General features: G+C 40.0%; 2 protein-coding genes across 4 annotated transcripts; one reads left to right on the top strand and one right to left on the bottom strand.

The window, feature by feature from the left end:
* The first annotated feature begins 3322 nt into the window (after nt 1–3322).
* LOC143415701 (Fc receptor-like protein 1) lies at nt 3323–8746 on the top strand. The gene is made up of 5 exons (XM_076881089.1): nt 3323–3430; nt 4070–4105; nt 6492–6755; nt 6835–7080; nt 7156–8746. Exons 1-5 carry the CDS (start codon nt 3364–3366, stop codon nt 7371–7373), a joined length of 831 nt encoding a protein of 276 aa, XP_076737204.1. The 5' UTR covers nt 3323–3363; the 3' UTR covers nt 7374–8746.
* Nucleotides 8747–12729: 3983 nt separating this feature from the next.
* LOC112430840 (nectin-3-like) lies at nt 12730–20452 on the bottom strand. Of its 3 annotated transcripts, none has more exons than XR_003022197.2 (4): nt 18900–20452; nt 17820–18173; nt 16551–17275; nt 12730–13799 (listed from the first exon to the last, which is right to left on the bottom strand). XR_003022197.2 is itself a non-coding variant. In XM_076881094.1 (4 exons), the coding sequence occupies exons 2-4, from the start codon at nt 18949–18951 to the stop codon at nt 17031–17033; spliced, it is 651 nt and encodes a 216-aa protein (XP_076737209.1). In that variant the 5' UTR covers nt 18952–18985; nt 19530–20452; the 3' UTR covers nt 15226–17030. The 3 variants fall into 3 exon arrangements, 2 of the variants coding, with proteins under 2 accessions (XP_076737209.1, XP_024655103.2); XM_076881094.1 differs by lacking the exon at nt 12730–13799 and having other exon boundaries at nt 15226–17275; nt 18900–18985; nt 19530–20452; XM_024799335.2 differs by lacking the exon at nt 12730–13799 and having other exon boundaries at nt 15226–17275.
* Between the last annotated feature and the right edge of the window lie 151 nt (nt 20453–20603).

The following is a 20603-nucleotide window of genomic DNA, read 5'->3' as shown; positions in this document are numbered from 1 at the left end:
CGGTAATGGTTCAAAGAAACAATCTACACCGTAAAAAAAAAAAAAATCCTAAAAAAACAGTAATATCCCGGCAGCTGGGGCGCCAAAATAATACCAGAAAATAACTTTCCCATGAAAATACGGTTATTATCAGTAATGACAATACAGTTTGTTGCCCTAATTTTACATGGGATTTTGCCTTTTTCAAGTGCTTTTAAACATTAAATTAGGAACATTTTAACGTGATTAAACAATGAAATTACTTATAAACAATGAATGCGGCAATATGAATAATAATACTTAAATGTACAGAAATATACAGTTAACAATTGGTTTAAATAATAATGGATTGCATTCATATACCGCTTTATGAGACCCTCAAAGCGCTTTATAATTCCCCTCTGACTATCACCAGTAGGTGGTAGGTGAAGTGTCTTGCCCAAGGACACAACAACTGAGAGTGTCCGAGCCGGGGCTCGAACCGGCAACCCTCTGATTACAAGGTGAACTGCCAACTCTTGAGCCACGAACGCCCTAAATAACAATAATAATAATTATTATTATCTGATGTAAAAAAAGTTTATAAGAATAATTTTATACATTTTTCCATATTATTACATTTGAATTTAACAGTTCAATCTTTCAAATAACGGACAAATATTTGTGAAATTATGATACATTTGTAAATGTATTTTAACAATCTAAATATGCATATGTGCAGACAAATACATAAAAAACAAGAAAATTATGTTTTATTACATTTACAGTGATTTTACGTTAATTTACATTAAAAGATATGCTGGGGAAGAGAGCCAGAGATTAATAACAAATTTAGAAGAACATCATTTAGCCTGGAGAAATAGTTTGCTGCTTTATAAGAAAGTCCCACGTAAAGTTAGAACATCTTACTATTTATCACTGATTGAAGAAATAAGAACCATAAGAACAACCCTTGATTTCAGTCCAACATTGTTTTGACAAAGTTACACACCGATTCAATATTGATTTTAGTGACCTTCCGATGATCTAACCAGGTGTCATTACCTACATTTAGTAAAAGTGCCATTACTGCTGAAGTAGGATGAGGAGCAATTAAACACAATGAGCAGGAAAGTGTAGGAGGGATAGGAGGCAATGCTGCTAGCGAGTTGGCTATGTGCTAGCAAATCCCTAAAGACACAGTGAGTGAATACTGTGACTATAAGTTAGAGAGTCTATACATAGAGATCTTTGCATGAAGCATATGAAGATTACAGTATAAAATAAGAAGTTATCTATAAGCTGTTCAGTTACACAAAAACACCATTGTGTATTGGAACAGAAATAGTAAATGATACTCTACCGCAGAGAGCAAACACCAAGTGACAGTAACACCCCAGTTGTTTCTTTGCTTTTTGGTGGTGAGTAACTGCCACATGGTATTGGATAAGAGCAAAAATAATATCATGTAGCAAAAATCAATAATATCTAGTGGGCCTGTGCTTCAGCAGGCCCACTAATTCAGAAACTCATTACTCATGAAGAAAGCAAGACAACGGCGAAAATGGTTTTTTACTTGCTAGCAAGGGAAGGCTGGTCGGAACTCTTGGAGCTGAACGCTCCTCACCTATCTCCTAGCCAACTTCAAAGAAACACTTGCAGCGTTTTATTCGGTGAATACAAGCACCACCCATTGTAACACCCACAAAAGGTCACAAAAGGTTAAAACACTGTGTGTGTGTGTGTGTGTGTGTGTGTGTGTGTGTGTGTGTGTGTGTGTGTGTGTGTGTGTGTGTGTGTGTGTCTGCACGTGAGTGCAGACACACACACAACTTCATGCTGACAAAAGGGTCATCTCCCCTCACCCTGTACATTGCTTACCTTCCCTTAACAGTTGACCATATACACAGGTGAGGACGTAAAGGGAAGGAAGTAAAACATCCTCACCAAATAAGGACACACAGAATCTTATTTGCAATGTCTGGAGTTAAAACTACAGCTAATTGCCTCCCACACCATTCAACAGGATGGGGAGGGGAATTGAAATAGAAGAATGTCTTTGATCTTTGATAAAATGGTTTGGGCATCTCATTGGGATATCTCCTGAGCAAGGTGTTCTGAGCCTGTCATAGAGTAAGGAGACACTGAGGTGGACTCAGGACACGCCTAAGAGATTATGTATCTTGGATGGCCTGGGAAATCGCTGATGTTCCCCCAGATGAGCAGCAGGATGAGCACCTTTATCTTAAATCATTTTTACTTCTATGTGATGTTCTTAATTGGTGGCTTACACTGCCACCTAACATGTTCAACCTATTCCTGCATGGATTTATGGCAGGTACTTCAGCTTCCCCCAGCAGGCTGACAATATGCAAGTTAAGTTAAATGGTGATTCTAAGCTGTGTTAGCTCTGGTCAGTGCTATTTCAGGCTTTATTGTGTAATAGCCTGAAGTAGGCTGGGATAACCGCCACTGCCCAAGAACTTTGGATAGTGTGACAACCCACTCCATGTTGCCCTTCTGTCGGCCTGTTTGTTTTTCTGTTTTGTGCCTCGTTTGCAGGTATTAGAGGAGTAGAGTAGTTCATTTCCAATTAATGACAATGGCAAGAACTGGGCCTAGCGTGCCAGTGCTCTATAAAGGCCATCTGAGCTCAGTCACTAACATGTTCTAATCCCAAAACTTAACATACCGACGCCATGTGACAAATCATTGGTACTGCATGTTATGCATTGGGAGTGAAAAGGGTCTCCAGTCACTATGTGGTGCTTTCCTCTGAGATACCCTGTGGTTTTTCGTTCTGTTTCGTTTGGGTTAGCACTAAACAATGTTGTGTATGCCATTATTCCACCGATGAACTTATCGACACCACTGTTTGTACTGACCACAAAATCCATGGTTTGTATAAGGCTTCTGTTTTATTTCTTCATTTCAAATAAATAGCTTTTTGAATGATACCATGCGGCCTGGTTTGCGACAATAGACGGGAAAAGGATGTTTAATGTGGGTCAGCTGAGCAAAAAGGTTGAAACCAGTTTGAACCAGACAAGCTGTACCCTTTTTTTTCACCACATTTTAGTGGTTAAAGCAGAGAGAGGCTCTCTGCTTCAGGTTAAAAAAAACACCTCAATCTCATTTCCTCTTAGCTGAACTGACGTCACAAACAGTGGAAAGAAACAAGCAGTTTAAATTTTAGGATAAATATTAAAACAAAGACTATCATGACAAGAGTAGTTTGGGTCTTTCTGGTTCGTAAAACAACGAAGCATTTCTCATTTCCTCACTTTATAGAATCATGAAAAGGAACATTTCTCATAAAGCTAAAGGGGGGCAAAGCCAAACCACAGTGTCTCACAGAATCAGGAAGGAGGAGTGTCCAACGAGATGTGACTATGATGTTTAACTATGATCAAAATGTCAATAACACCATTAAGAGAAAGAATGGAAGAAATATCACTGCTGTGGCTGCTCTGTAAGTACAACATAATGAATTATTACTACACTAGCTGACATCTGCACTGCAGTTCTGTTGAGTTTGATTCCAATAACATTTAATTTCATTTAAGTTGTTCTGGTACTCCTATAGCATTTTTCAGCTCCCATGATATTCTTTAACAAAGTCTAAATAGATTAAAAAGAGAATTTAAGAAACAACAGTCTTAACCTCTTAAGCCCCAACGCCCCCTGATACGGGGGCAAAAGGCAGGAGATCAGTTAGGCTTGGGGCTTAAAATGTTAAATATTATTAAGGTCCCCACAAACTCTAAACAACATTTTAGCTTCATTTTGTGTTTTTAATGTAAAATTATTTTTTTTAAATTGACATTTTTAAAAAGCATGTTATTAAAACACTTCTGTCAGCTTAGATTGCTTTTAAACTACAGTGTTTCCAGTTTTGAAAGATGACGTTTAAAGGATGCTTTCTGTGAAATAGAAATAGGTTCATGGTGAGATGCCAAAGACCAAACTCTCCACTGCATTTGATCTGCGATACTGTGGAGTTAAAAGCTTTAAAAGTGGAGTTTAGTGACTTTAAAAATTCTTTTTATGCTTTGTGCATGCCTTCTTGAGTCTAAAACCTGAAACTAACCTGAGTATCATTTTTCTTTAGTTGTGACCTTTTTACTGATCTGCACAACAAACCAAGGTCAGTAAACGTCTGTCAAAGTTGGAAACTCAGCAGCTCTAATAAAAGAAAAGTCTGTAAAGTGCTTTAGAAGAGCTCATAGAGGCTTTTCATTGGTGGGTTAGATCAGATTTTATCTTGCCTGCAGTTAACTCCATATGAAAATGCATTATTTTTGGGATCTTTGTCACATTTTTAATTTTTCAAAGTAATGGGATCCAGAAAAGAGAAGTAGTTACATGTTACTGTTGTGCATGTTGTGGTGAAACTCAGAGACATCACATCCTGTCCCACTTTCATGTCATACTGAGACAGTACAACTTTAACTGCTTAACATCCAGAGCCTTTTTTTTTTTCAAAAAACACAACAAAACAAACAAACATGATATTCTTGGAAACATTGTGTTTGTTTTGATGCACCCAGATTTGGATATTACAGTTTTTCTCAGTCACTTTGGTGCTTTTCTCACATCACTATTAACATTTGCACAGCAGTGGAACCAACTGTTTCTCGAAACATTTGGTGCAAGCTGCAAATCCTAGTGGATAACCTGCAAAAGCAGTTCACTTGCTCAAAATCGATAATCCAGTCCTCAAAAGCAAGTATTCATGTCAATGAAACTGCCAGTGTCATCAAAATGAGAAGTCTTGACACCATCTTGATGAACAAGATAGTCAAGTGGCTTTGTCATGTTTCCATTATGACAGTGTACAGTATTCTCTCAGTGTTTTCCAAAAAAGGTCAGAACTTGGTGACACTACCTGAAAGTGCTCAAGACAGCACTATACACTTTTTGTACAGCCGTGTACAGTAAAATTACAGTAATGTACACTAAACATGAGATATTATGAGATGTTGCCTTACTGTCCAACACTATACATACCTGTTCTCCCTACAAAATTTTTGACTGATTAAATTCACAGTGTTCTTCCAACATTTGGTTGGATCCTCTGACCAGCCTCATCCATTTTAAGACAGTGATTGACAACATGGTCCACAAGTTTGCCCTGATTTCATTAGGGATCTGCCTATGTATTTGGCGTCTTCTCCCTCTTCCCCTGTTTTGTCCCCCCCCCGCATACTCACCCCTCTTCCACGATGCTGACCTTCCATTTCTGTGTCACAGAATTGTAGACATGGTACACACTATGTCCTGCTTGGTTCATATATGCTTGCCAATTGAGGGTTCTTGGGATCGATCCATGAGTGACTGTGAACAAGTGGCTTGTCATTGGTTACAACTATTACTTCACACACCTCATTGTCAGCGAAAGCTCAAGTTCACCTGAGAGAAAATGTTCAATTTAGAGGACATTTCCAGGAAAAAATAATAATGCTGGACAGCATTTGAAAACTAATTTACCAATTTTGTATGTAATGATTCAAGCAATGAAATGAAGACTATTAGTTTTATTGGGAACAACTATTCAGCATCCAAAAGTATAGTTCATTTTGACTGACATGACATAAGCAAATAATAATGTTGTCGACAGCAGAGAACTGTATGAAAGCAACCGATACAACTGTCCAAGAGCCTTTGCAATTTGTTCAGAGGAAGGAGAAATTGCAACTATGATGTGTACAAATGACAAATGTTGTAGAGGTTGCACTAATGGTTTTGAGAATTTTCATTCTGATCTGACCTGGCATCTTGATTGCTGTTTTTGTGCTTGACAAGCACAACTATGCAAACTAGTTTGTTGATCAGGAAATGTAATGAATTGGTCATCTGTAAAAATGCTCTTCAGATTGTCTGTTTTGAGTATTGTTTTGTACATCATTACAAAGTATGTAAGTTCTCCAGTTTATGTTAACTGTTAAGTTAATTTTAGTACATTTTAAAAATATACATAGTTACTGTATGTATCGTGTATGTATCATACACAAACGCGTGTATGATACAATCCATGGTAGCATATAACACAGTAACGTGACAACATGTACCATTGGCGTATAATTTGAAATTTAGTCACTATTTTCTAATAATAGTACCTGTTAGGAGCATCAAGAAAGTGAAAAGTGATGGTCTCAGTATAGAACCCTGTGGAACTCCATGATTAACTTTTTTTGTGTGTGTGAAAAAGGCAACCACTGTTGTGTTTTGAATATATATAAATAAAACTTAATTAAGTTAAGCCAGCCAGTGGATATAGAGCTCCAATGCTCTCCCATTAATTCAAATGAGTGGGAATGTCAGATGTTCCAAAAAGCAGCAAACCAATCTGGAAACCATAAACGAAATGTCAATCCAAGTCAATAATTGACAATTTAGGAATGGTGCTACCTGCACACTGCTAGGAGTCGCAAGCTGTCATACAGAGAAGCAGCCAATCACAGTGGTTAGAGGTTTTAAAAGGTTTGCAATTGTTAAGAAATATGGAGGATGTATTCTCCTCTCCCTCACAGCTCATCTGACTGTGAGCCCCAACCGATCTCAGTTCTTCGAAGGTGACTTTGTATCTCTGAGCTGTGAGGAGGACGACAGGTCTACGAGATGGAATCTGACAAGAAACACAAGAAAACAACAGAGGACTCAGTGTGGAGTTCGGTGGGGAATACCAGCTCGTTCCTCCTGTAACATCAGTTATGTCTTTCCACTGGACAGTGGAGTTTACTGGTGTGAGTCCAGAGAGGGTCCCATCAGTAACATGGTTAACCTGACAGTCACTGGTAAGCTGAGTGTGTGGAGTTAGTGTTGATGAAGCTGTGTGTAAATGGATGAAATGCTGTAGTTTGTCTCTGTGCTCAGATAAATCAGTGATCCTGCAGAGTCCTGTCCTCCCTGTGATGGAGGGAGATGACGTCACTCTGCTCTGTAAAACAAAGACCACTCCCTCCAACTTCCCAGCTGCTTTCTTCAAAGATGGAGTCTTCATCGGGAAAGAGCCTACAGGTCACATGACCATCCAGCATGTTTCCAGGTCTGATGAAGGCCTCTACAAGTGTGACATCAGCGGTCATGGAGAGTCTCCATCCAGCTGGATCACTGTCACAGGTGAGGAGTTTCACTCTGATTTCACCTTTTATTTTATTTATGTATTCACCTGAACAGATGGGATTCTCTCTATAGGTAGACCTCCAATCAAAGCTCCACTTCCTGCCTTAAAACCACCCATCTCTTCCTTGAGCACAGTTTCTGTCCAGCCCACATCTGGAGCTCCGCCCTCTGCCTCAACACACTCACAGCTCACGCTGACCCTGCTCCGGTACCTGGTGGTGTTCTGTCCATACTTTATCTCCACTCTCCTCATGGTGTCTTTATATTTATCCAGAGCCAATAATCAATAATCAATGACCTAATAACCTAATGATTGGCAGCTGTTAATTGTTTAATTCTTTAAATAGAATAAATCAAACTTTCCTTTCTGACCTTGCTGGACTCCATGAAATGCCTCCTGTGACAGTGATGATCCCGCCTACACAGGCTTAACAGGGACTGGACCAGGAGATTGATGATGTCACAAAGACAGAGGGAGTGTCATGGCTCATTTTTTTACTCTGTTGCTTTTGTTGAAATACTTCCAGAGCAGGTTCACAAAAGTTTGACTGTAGATTTATTTATTCTCACTGGTCTGCTCATCTCTGATTAACACAGCAGAAGCATGGAAGTCGCAAAGTACTATATGACCCATTAACACACTCTTAGTATCAAACTTACCCTGAATAATGATGCAGATACTCTTTAAGGTTTTATTTAATGTTTTAGTGCTGTGCTCTCTGATTGGTCTTCTGATCTGGAAAGGCTCATGCATAGCTTTGTTTGATTTCAATTGGACTATTGTTACACACTGTATACCAGAGTTACTCATTAATCTTTTATCCATTTACATTGACTGAGAGAAGAGATCACATTAGTACAGTGTCAGCAGGCTTGCACTAGCTCCCTGTGAATGATAGAATTCAGTATTAAGACGCTGTTTGTGTTTAAAGCCTAAATGGTGTCAAACCTGCATATGTGGTAGAAATAGTGTGTCTGTATTTTCCCTCCAGATCATTAAGGCCTTCTTAATCACTTGTGATCATCCTGCAGTTTAAGCTCATTTCAAAAGTCGGTGTTGTTGCTATTGTTCCACAGTCTCTTCAATCACCTCCCAACCGACCTCAGATAACAGTTTCAGACTCAGCTGAAGATGAACCCTTTCTGTCTCTGTGTTTTTAGACCTCTCATTTCTGGAACTGTGATTGAAGGATTGGGTGCTCTTGGGTTATTTCATATACAGACTGAATATGTATATTCTCTTTTTTTATATTTTCTAGACAGAATTATAAAATCACTTTGGTTTTAAATGTGTTATCAATGAAATTTACTCACAAATTAACTATTAATTTGTTACCGGCTAGTCAGGGTTGTGTGCTAACCACATCATGGTTGGGGAAATTAACATGTTCATAGACTAGATAAATATGTTCATATTTTATAAATACTGTTTGTATATTTCTGTTTTCTTTAAAAAACACAGCAGACAGCTGCAGGTAATAAGCTAAAACTCTAGATTACAATAGATTGAGACTGTTGTGTGTTTTGAAGAGGGCTGTTTTTGGTTGTCCTTTGGTTCCCTCTAGTGACTCATGGAAGTATAAGCATTTCTCTTTTCCAGCAAAGTGTTTCAGGAAATTTGTCCAGTTTGGTTCACAAAATAAAATCATGGCTTAAACATAAAGTGGATATCTTGTAATGGTGTTTACCGTAATACTGTGAATATCAGCATATAGTGTAAGGTAGAGGGGGAGCTACTTTGATCAGACATTTTCAATAGGCCCCTCCTACCTTTAGGGCCCCAAAGTGCAGTGACATGTGACTGGTGCTGATCCAATAAGAAGTAAATACAGGACTAGTGATGTTACGTCTGACACTGAAGCCTGTGTCCTGTAAAGGTCCAGTAAAGTCGCATGTCCAAATAAAGCCTGTGTCTGTTTTTAGAATATCACGTGACCAAAGGCTCAGTTTCTCTGAAATGATGTCACTGCCTTGTTATGCGATTCGAGCTGTTTAAAATGCAGAAATTATTTTTTCACATGAACAAGGAGATGTAAGCAGGTTAGGCGGACAAATATCAGCAGTTAGGAGCATTTTGACATGCTATTGCACAATAATAACATAAGTCAATCAATAAATCAATCAGTCTCAAAGAGGATGATTAGTCGTGTGTGTGTGTGTATGACACACACGATCACTACACAGGCCAGTACTGCATTTAACAAGTACTAATACCAATTCTTTTAACTTATAATGGAGCTTATGTAGGAGAGAGCAATGTTTATGCAATTAGGTATGAAGTGTATCACCAACTGTTTCACTGTTAAGCCTGTATTTCACAACTATGGGATAAAACAAAAGCTCTTATTTAAATTAGTACAAAAATACAGTTTACTCTTCATGTCTTTTGTAAATGTGGTGTAAATCTACCTGATTTTAAAGCATTTGGGACAGATTCTGTGGATTTAAATCTGCTACACAAATAAGAATGACTTTACAATTAAGACAGAAAGGTTAATAATGTATATTCACATATACATCAATCCTCGTGTCTGAGTTGTGTGTTTTTCAGGTCTGATAAAATAATTTTTGGCTCAAGATACCATTTTGAATAAAGGCTACAGGTAAACAGTCTGCTAACGTGACAGCTATGAAGACTAATAACACTTTGAAAATTAACATTAACTAATTTTGAAGATCTAAGATGGCCTGGTTGGAGTTCTGTTCAAGATACTGAACCCTGAATTGCCCACTCACTGTGAATATTACTAGTACTAGTAGTATTTGCGCATGGATAAAAATTATTGTGATTTTTGGTGAAAGAGAACATGGGAAACAGAGGGGGAGCTATACAGACAGGCAAAGAAAGACAAAGGTAAATGCACAAAGGATAATGAGGGGATTGGGAAACAGGAGGGAAACTGGAACTAATCAGACACAATGAGACAGGCAGGAAGCAAAACTAAATAAACTGAACACTAGGCAAGGGACTATAAAATAAAACAGGAGACATGACTGACTAGGGAAACAGAGAGGGAACATGAATCATAGAGACAATAGTAACTAAATGTGGAACACAAGGAAGACAGTGACAAAACTAAAGACTATGAACTATGAATATAACACAAGCAGAAAACAATAAAGCCATGAAAAACAACATGTCAAGAAAATAACTTACTTACACATAGTGAGTCACAGACCCAGTACCGTGACAGAGTTTCTCATCCTTAAACTGAGTGTTAGTCAGTGTGAAACTGAAGTAACTGATTGCTATCAGTTACTTCAGTTTCACACTGACTCAGGACACTCAGTGAGAAAAACTGAATATCATTCCAGATTATATCTATACTGCATCATAGAGGGACAGAATTCCCTGATTGTGTAAAGATAAATTAGAGATATTTCCAATTTTGTTTTTAACCACAAAAACAACAACAATTTGGATTCAATTTGTTGTTTTTGAAATTAAAGTTTTAAAGGTTTATGTCAGTTTTTTCAGTTTCAGTCATAGGTGACTTGCAATGACGGAGTCTTCGCATTTTCACAATTCCCACATAATTTGTTTCTCTACACTAACAAATAAAAGCACATTTTTCCACCATATGAATTAAAAAAAAATAAGACTTTTAGCAAGTGTTTCGGAGACAAACTTAATGCCTTCTTGTATCTTCTGTGGTGATTTGAGTTGTTACTAAAGCTGCTCTGCTTCCACAAAATGGAATTTAATAGATTCAGTTTAACAATCAATCTGCAGATAAGCAAGTGTGAACTCAGAGTAACCAGAACAGCCTGCTGGAAAAGCAAAGAATCCTGATAAAGTACGGAACTGCTGGCAAAAGACTCCATTTCAAGTAGGCGTGTCATGACCCTGTGCCTTCTCGGCTGACTCTGTATGGCTACAAGTGTTTTTGTTGTGTTGCGTCTCTCTCTCCTCCCGCGCACTGCGCTCTACCAGGGCGTAGTCATGACGACTTCAGCCCCTGGCTCAGACACCTGCAAGCAATCGTCTCATCACCACGCTCACTTCTCAAGGCGGCTGCCGAGAATGCTTCTTCGCTGGATTATTGTGTAACACTCGTCAGTGTCATTGCAAGTCTGAGCTTTTCCACGAGTTTCTTTCGTGCCGCAACTTACCTGTTCTTCCTCCCTGTGCCAGACTTCTCGTCAGCCTGAGGACCGCTGTTTGGTGAGCTAAAGCCGGAGTCCGAGCTAACTTGAGCATCAGCGAAGGATTGTGTACATAGCCCCGTGTGTCCCCTTCCCATGCCTGTGTTCCCCGGAGACCCTCTTCCCGTACCCCCTCACCTGTATATATATGCACCTGGTGTCTGTGTGTAAATAGATTAATGTAAATTGTGAAACTTAGAGACGGTCTGCCTCCGAGTCTCTCCTGAGCCTGACAAGGCAGGCACATCCAGTTATTGGTTCAGAATTTCACAAAAACATATGATGGTCAAAGCTGTCATACGGATATTTAAAGTACTTTGAGAGGTCGAAAGGTAGAAGTCAATGATATTTTAGTTATTCTCTTGAACGGCAGGAGTTGAGAGGTGGTTGCTGCCCCTCTATTAATCATGAGGAAAGATGCGGGCCCTTACATCGGAGGAATCTCCAATTTTGAGGTCTGAACACTCCTCACTGCAGCGCACACATTATCTATTTAACTATCTACTAACTTAGGAGTTTTGTCTTTGGGATAAATCCATTTTTGTCCAAGGGTGCAGCTGCCACAAATTGTCTTTTTGAAACACTGTAGCATTTTTATTTATTTATTTTTGGTTCTTTATGGCAGCACTCATAGAGATTTGTGGAAAATGATTCATCGTCTGTAAAAAGCCCCTTAGTCCCATTAGTCTAATGCTGCCAACAACACCCCTTTCATGTGAAAGTGTAAGGCAACAAAGAGAATATAACAGGACTGGCATGGGAGGCAGACACTGAGGCAGACTAAGACTAAAGACTAAACAATCATAGACGAGGATAAAAAAATAAAACAAAGTGACAAAGTAAAACTGAAAGTTAAATAATTTGCTAAACACAAAGGCAGGAAGCTCATGGTGAACAGGATACAGGGGAACTCTGGGTGATTCATGAAGCACAACACAATGAATGAAACCAAATAGCCCTGCCTGCAACATCCAGATGAAGAGAATCCATTTAATGCGATTTTCTTACCTGGATGATGGAGCATCCATCAACATAAATCGCCCAATTCATGGCGCCCGATGCGCCGATCGGCACGGGAGGATCTTAATGCTCAATTCCGATTTTTTTGATCAAATCCGATTTTTTGTCTGCTTGTTCACACTACAACTAAAATGTGACAGCAAACGCGCTCCTGTGTGAACGCTCAAAGCGGCCCGCATGCGCAAAAGAAGACGTCACACACAACGCACTCTGTTTAAACCCAGAGCAAAGAGTATTGTTTGACTGATGGCCCTTAATATAAAGACTTCGGACTTTACGTTTCCCAATTTTTGCTTTAAGTTATTTTGTTATTTACATAATAATGTAAATAACCTAATAATGATCCTTATTGCTGTTTTAGAGAGGAGCGGTGCTTCAAAGGATAGTTGCAGATTTCTTTTCCTCAGATATTTTTATTAAAGTTTCTGCATCAATTTTTACAAAAGGCAAATTGAACAATATGCCGTTTTCTTTTTGAAGAACATAAAACAATATGAAACATACACTCCCAACCTCATAATTATAGGAGTACCAGTGGGTGTAAAAAGAAAAAAAGAAAGATAGTTGCAGATTTCTGTCAGAATCTGCAGATTATACAGTACAGATAAAATGTTCACGTTGTCTTCCCAACAGTTTCACTGGATGGCCAGGAAGCGTTCGCGATGTCTTCCCGGCGCTGATAATTGGCGTCTGTCTTGTGTCAGTGACGTAAAAGACGGATTTAATGCGACTTGACCGTTCAAACAGCAGTCGCTTTCTGAAACATCGGATATGTATCGGATTCAGTACCACATATGAAAGTGACCCAGATCGGATTTGAAAATATCGGATTTGTGCCGTTCACACTGTCACACCATGATCGGATATGGGTCGCATGAAAAAAATCGGATTTGATGCGCTTTCGCCTGCAGTGTGAACGTAGCCTAAGTGAGTCAAGATAAATCAAAGAGCCAACTGAAAAAACTGAAGGCAAAGGAACCTTAAAGACTGAAGTGAGACCATACAGTCAGAATGAAACCGACTAGAAAATGCCCAATAAATGAAAGAGGATACTCCTCCACTTCCTGCCCCAAGTGGAGGAGTTTAAGTATCTCAGGGTCTTGATCGCAAGTGACGGGAGCAGGAGATCGATAGACGGATTGTTGCTGTGATTACAGTGAGGTGGACACTGTACTGGTCTGTCATGGTGTAGAGAGAGCTGAGTGTAAAAGCAAAGCTCTCAATTTACAGTCACTCTATGTCCCTACCCTCACTTATGGTTATGAGCTGTGGGTAGTGACCAAAAGAATGAGGCCTCACCCTTAGAGATAGGGTGAGCAGTTCAGGCATCCGGGAGGGTGTAGAAGTAGAGCCGCTGCTCCGCCACATCGAAAGGAGCCAGTTGAGGTGGTTTGGGGATCTGGATGCCTCCTGGGCGCGGTGTTCTGGGAGATTATATCTCTCGGCTGGCTTGGGAACGACTTGGTGTCCCCCCGGACAAGCTGGAGGAGGTGGGCGGGGAGTGGGAGGTCTGGGCTTTTCTGCTTAGGTTGCAGCCCCCCTGACCGGCCCTGGATAAGCAGAAGAAGGTCGATAGATGGATAATGGATAACCAAAACAAAGACCCCAAAAAACATACAATCCTCAAAACACAAGTCTCCCCATTATTATTATTATAAAGAAAAGAAAAAAAAAAGCTTAGACAGAAACCTAAAGTCAGATGCTTTCAAGAAATCCAGGGACCATCCCACTGGTATATCCCATCATATTGTTGCTCAAAACTCATTATAGAAACAATGCTTAACAAAACTTGGAGGGAGAAGCTGATCTGGTCGCAGCTTTGAACAGAGCTTAAATGAGAATTTCTACCCTGAAAATTGCATATGTACGTACATGGTATTACTAGGAAAACAAACTGCATATGACAGCCCATGTTCTGGGAATTTATTGCCTTGTTACTGAGTAAAACATCAGCCTTTTCTGAAGGGTCAGGTGGGAATTTTTTTTCAGACATGATGAAATAAATCATTTTCCTGTTGCTGTAAGACCTGAGGTTCTCAGCTGATATTTTGACATGTTTTTGAAGGATTTCAAAATGTATACTCTTTTGCAAAAGTGGTTTCCTCTTTATTTTCTCAGATCACGGAAACAAACTGTTTCACTCACACGGTTAATCACAGGATTAAAAACACCAAATTAAAAAAAGAAAACAACACACAAAAAAGTGACACAATGCTAACAATAGTTTTCAAGACAAGTTTCCTGATCAGACTTTGTTTGATGCTTGAAAAGATTCAGTCATCCTAAAGTTTCAGTGAGCTCACTCAGTAGAAGAAAGACAGTACTGGTATATAATGAGTTCAATTTTTTAGTTAAATTTATTGAAAAATAATACATACAGACAAATAAAACAATAGAAGCTTTAGGTACGAATAGAAAAAGATGTGTTAAAAGAAAACAAAGATTTGACAAAGATTTTATGCTGGGTGCCTTTCCTTTGGTAAATGGTAAATGGACTGGTTCTTATACAGCGCTTTTCTAATCTTCTGAGCACTCAAAGCACTTTATACAACTTGTGTATTCACCCATTCACATCCATTTGCATAAGCAAATGTTTCTAAGTGCTTTCTAACTAACATTTACACACATTCATACTCCGATGGATGCATCGGAGAGAAATTTGGTGTTAGTATCTTGCCCAAGGATGGCATGCAGACTAGACCAACCTTATGATCAGTAGATGACCTGCTCTACCGCCTGAGCTACAGCCACACTCCTCAGTTAACATGGGTATTGAGTTAACCTTTATTCTGCTTTGAGGTTGATGGAAATGTCAGAGTGTGCTGATGTTACAGTGGTTAGAACTGCCACCTCAAAAGGGGCTGCGATTCTCAAGATAGCAGTTAACTGAGGCGTTGTCACTGTTTCTTTCGCTTTGAACATACGTCTAAGGAACGGCAACCATTTCTTCACCGTGAAGAAATGGTTGCCGTTCCTTAGACGTATGTTCAAAGCTGTCTTTAGCATCTTTTCAATGAGTTTTGCCTGAGCTCCTTTCCTGCTTTTTTTCAAAAGAGGTGATTGAATTGAATTGATTTAATTGATAATACTTTATTCATCTAGAGGGAAATTGGGTTAAGGCTGCCAGCCGTGCCAGCACCATCTTACCGTTCCAGCCATACATACATTACACAAACATCACATGGGGTTGACAGGTCAGAGAGGTATAACAATGGAAAATGCACAACATGAGGAAAGATGAGGAGAAAAAATAACTCCCCCCAGACTGAGCTCCAACAGGGAGATCAGTTTGAGAACAGAAAAAAACACCTCAGCACATGAATCAGCACATCTCACAACATAGAAGACATAAGCTTCGAAGGTGTTTGGTGGGGGGTGAGTGTAGGTCTGTGTCAGTGTACATGTGTATGTGTGTGTATGTGTGTGTATGTGTGCGTGTGTGTTCCATGTTCAACCGAGACAAAGTGTCCCTTCACCCGGTTAAGCAAAGTCAACAATCTTCGATCAACACGGAAGGAGGTACAAAGAGTTCTGACAACAATCCTGTTATCATGGAGAATTTTGTTGTTCCAGTCAGCTTCGACCTTGACAGGCCTTCAGCTGGCGCCAGTGGGATAGCCGCACGAGTGAAGATGGTGAATGTTTGGGTTTAGTGCGAACAACTGCATCCAATTTTTACAGCTGGTCTAATGTCCATCACTGGTCACCAATTCTCTCAATTCCCGTTGTTCTTCTCCAAGATCTTATCCATATTGCGTTCAAAACACAGTCTGAGTACTCACAGCCCTGCCCATCATCTATAATGTCGGCCAGCCTTGTTGGATTTTGAACAGCTGTAGCCGTTTATTGTACTTCGATAAGCCAGGTCCGAGCCAGCTCCAATCAGTCAGATTGTGGTTCCGAATTGGTAGATGTTGTTCAATGTCCTCCATCGAGAGTGTCGCCAGACACACGACGCAACCGACCATCGAGTATCCGGCAGCAAACGTCTCCTCAGGACAATCAGGCTCTGCCAAGCCCAGGAAGGTGTCAATTCCATTACGGGACCAGATGATCAAATCCATAATTATTTAGGTTTTAGAGAACAAAACTGAGAAACTCTTTGAGGGTTAGAGAATAAGCGAGACAATACAAAAGACATGAGAAGCCAAGCAGGAAAGATAAGGGAGAGGGAGAAGGAGAAAAGTGCCACCACCTCCGTCAAGAGCAAGAGAATCATGAATAATGCTATAAGAATGGAGAATAGAATAGAATAGAATTGACCATTATTGTTACTGTACATGTACAGTGTGTTTACTCACAGCCTAGGGGAGAAGCTGTTAGTGAGTCTGGAGGTGTTGGACGTCATTGACCTGTGGCACCAACCAGAGCGCACAAGGGGTCACCTGTGATGTCCCTGGTTTTCCTGATATAGGAGGAGCTGATGATGGCCCCCAGGGGTGGCAGAGGGCAGCCAATGAGTTTCTGGGCAATATTAATTACCCTCTGGCCAGCCTTCCTGTTCTCAGTTGTGGCTCCTGTGTACCAAACACTCAGGTGGTAGGAGAGCATGCTCTCTACTCAGGGGCGGGAACGGGCCAGCAGCAGCTTCTGTCCAGATTGTTCTTCCTGAGGACAAGCAGAAAGTGTAGCCGCTGCTGGGCCTTCTTTAGCAGGGTATTGCTGTTGTGGGTCCAAGTGAGATAGGCAGAGATGTGGGAGCCCAGAAACCTGAAGGTGGAGACAGTTGGCAGTTTATGATGTGCTGACAGGCTATCCACTCCATGAAACCGGTTTCAGTTCTAAATTTTAGCAGCAGGACATTTCAAATCAGCTGTGGTTGCCTCAGGAGTCTGCTGCTTCTTTCTTTTAAACGTCCGCAGTAGCACAGAACCACCTATAGTAACAACAAGGACAGCAGCAGCAACAACAGCAGGAACAACCATCAGGACAGTTGGAGTTTCTTCCTCTTGAACAAAATGCATGTTTCCACCCCCATGTTCTCCTTCTGTGATGGGCTGCTCAAACATGCTGTCACGTGTTTCACCTGCAGAGAAAACATTAATTGTTAGAGCCAAAATGCTGAGATACCAAAATAAGAAACCAACAAGAGTGTGTGTTCTGCAGGTGAAATTACTGACAACAGCTTCAGTTACTCATCTGGAGCAAATTATATTTTACAGCTGCGAAAACAGCAAAAAGTTTTCAAATATATACAACTAAAATATAGCTTTAATGACCAATGTCCACCAAAGTACATTTAGTATCCATGTGTGAGAGAATATGTCCAGAGAATATTCATGGATGTAATGAAGCAGGACATATAGAGGGTTGGTGTGACAGAAGAGGATGCTAAAGATGATCAGAGTGAGATTCTGTATCAAGCCCAAAAGGGAGCAGCTGAAAGAAGAAGATTGCTATGACTTTACCCTTCACACTCGCCATCGGAGTAGAAGTGAGCAGAGGGGACAGTGGGTGAGTTATTTTACCTACACACATATTGGTTGGTCATTTACTATATCACACAAGTACAGAAAATTCTTCTTAAAGTGAGCAAGTGCTGCAATTTCCAGGCTGGGGAAGAGACTCACCTGTGACTGTGAGCTCAATGAAGTGACTGATCTCAGTGTGAGCTTTTTTATTTCTCACAGGGTTCCTCACAGCTACGTGACACTCATACATCCCAGTGTCATTAAACGTGACGTTCTTCAGGATCACAGAAACGTCTCCATCGTTCATCTCCGGGTCCCTCAGCTTCACTCGGCCATGAAAAGATGGATGTTGGTAGTTTTCATAGAATCGTTTGTTCCTGTAGAAGTAGACGTAGCCGTCTGTGTTCAGGTCAGCTCTGCTCCACTTCAGCACTGAGATTATTTCATCTGTGGAAATCTGACACTGAAGAGTGACGTCTGCTCCAAACTTCACCTGCACATCCTGCTGCAGAGCTGAAGGAAAGAGAACAATCGGTAAGTATGAAGTTTATCTCGCTCTACTGTTACTTTAATACGTGTAGCTGCTGTTTATACAATGTAAGTGATAACTGAAATGATCAAATCTCACATTTGTCTCCAGTTCATGAAATCGCATGAATGAAGTTCAGAAAGCTTAATATTTAACATGCTAATTATCGCTCCTGTGGGTTTTTTTTTGTTTGTTTGTTGTTGTTTTTTTGCAGTTTGGGGGCATTGCACAGTGGGCTTGGGGTGTCTATCATCTCAACTCCTAAGAGGACTATGCCATTGCATATCAAACTTGTCTCTCTGACTTTGTCTCCAAACCTCTGATATAGTCATTCTAATTATGTCAATCCTGTTCACTCCAAATCAAACCTTAGCATCTTCAGTTCAGCCTCCTGCCTTTTCGTGGAACCAGCTCTAAGCCGTTCATCAAAGCAGGTCTCACAACCATCTTGTAGAACTATCATCTCACTCCTGCTGCTACCGTTCTTTCACAAGTCACCCCTGAAATCCTGCCTGCACTCTCTTCTTCATTGCTCTTTTTCACCGTCCATTACTTTGTTCCAGTCTTTAAACTTTTGGGTACTTTTTACCTCTGTTTCATGCAGCTTCCCTGTTACGCCAGTCTCCCTCTCATTCATATAAATAAAAGTTTTTTCTGGTCAGCCTTTAGTTTTAAAGAATAAAAATACTAACAAATTTTGTTTCACTCACCTGTTGATTCAGCAATTAGGAAGAAACCCAGGAGGACCCTGAGAAAAGCCATGTGTGACAACAGATTACACTGAAGTGCCTGCAGACTAAACAAAAAGTTTTATTTTTCAGTCAACTGAAACCTTTTATGTTGAGAGGAAGGGAGTGGTTTAAAGGAAATGAGTATTATTCTGAAAGGCAAAAGAAAGGGAAAGTTAGCTATAGCATGCCTTTTACACAGTTTCTTACAAGCTTCCCCTTTACTATTAAGCATTTGCCAGAACAAAGTAAAAAAACAAACAAAAACCTGATTCACAAAGTTTCAGTGCAAACTGCGAGTCAATAAAGAATACATATAAAAAAGATAAAAACCATTTATTCTGTGGTGTCACCAAATTACCTTTGCACAGTGAAATAAATCTGTCTCTGATTCACATGGCAGTGTGGTCCATCTTCTTAGTTTCACACTGTGAAGCCTTGACAATTTTAGTTTTCGAATGACCTGATGAAAATTTACATCTTTACAGCACTAAAAGCTCAAATGTCTTAGCATTGACTTTTAGATAAACATAATTATTTCAGATGAAACAAATTGAAGGAAAACCAGCAGAGAACAAATGTTAACTTCTGGGCATTTCTCCCAATTCTCACCTCTAACAGTGTCGTTGGGCTGGGACACATCCTTCCCTGATGACTCACTCTGTTAATCCCAGAACATCTTCGTGTGGTGGAGCAGCAGTAGAAATGTCTCCCTACCAGCGATGGGAATAACGGCGTTACAAGATGTTACCTGCAACACCAAATGTTTTTTAACTGAAATATCAGCACCTGACTTCCACTGGGCCGGTGTGAGCTCTCCAGCCTGCCTGTGTACATGTGGCTGACAGTTCTGCATACCTTTCCCTCTTTCTCTCATGAGAAGCCTCTGTCTGCTTTTTTTATGGGATAGTCAGCTCCACCTAACTATTCTGTCAGTGACTGGACATGTTTGGGTTCAAGGATAACATTGTGATCCCCACGAGGAATTTCAGCTGGTAATCAAGTTTGACTGCCAGCTGTCAAACTCCTCCAAGTGACAGGAGAGACCATTGCATCTTGGAAACTGACTATGCCCTTTCTAGAAAAGGCCACGAAAGCCGTGTGATTTTTTTACATCATGCAAGTTGTTTGGGAACTTTATGTAAAATTATTCCTAAGAGATCATCTTACCTGACCACTTGTTTAAGATGTTTTAACATACCAATCATCTTGTTCCAGTTTACAGCTTTCTGAATTTAAGAGTGTTAAACTCTGAGTCTGTTAGAGCATTATTTTGACACAGAAGGAATCCCAAGTAGAAAATGATCCTGGTGTCCAAGTGAATGGGACAAATTTGCATCCCTATGAAAGAATTAGCTTTGTGCAACTGCCTGTCCCACAGGGTGATGTGGGCCTTTAACATTCTCCCTTGTTTGCAGAGTGAAAATGTGTTAATATTTCTATGCTTCTGAAGCTACCTGGGGAACAAAAATAAGGAGAATTAAAAAGCTGAATATTTCAGACATATATTTTAAATCTCTGTATATGAAGGTAATTTTTTTTCCATGCCTCCATTAAATATACTGACCATTGATATACCGAATTTACTGACACCCCCCCCCCCCCCCCAAAAAAAAACAAAAACAAAAAAAACCAAGAAAACAACAACAACAGTCAATTCATCAGTTACACTGTTTGATATAAGAA

This window comes from Maylandia zebra, unplaced genomic scaffold (genome assembly GCF_041146795.1).
Source record: "Maylandia zebra isolate NMK-2024a unplaced genomic scaffold, Mzebra_GT3a scaffold02, whole genome shotgun sequence".
NCBI classification, from domain to species: Eukaryota; Metazoa; Chordata; class Actinopteri; order Cichliformes; family Cichlidae; genus Maylandia; species Maylandia zebra.
The sequence above is the reverse complement of the archived record's forward strand: the minus strand, read 5'-3'. Positions and strand labels throughout refer to the sequence as shown.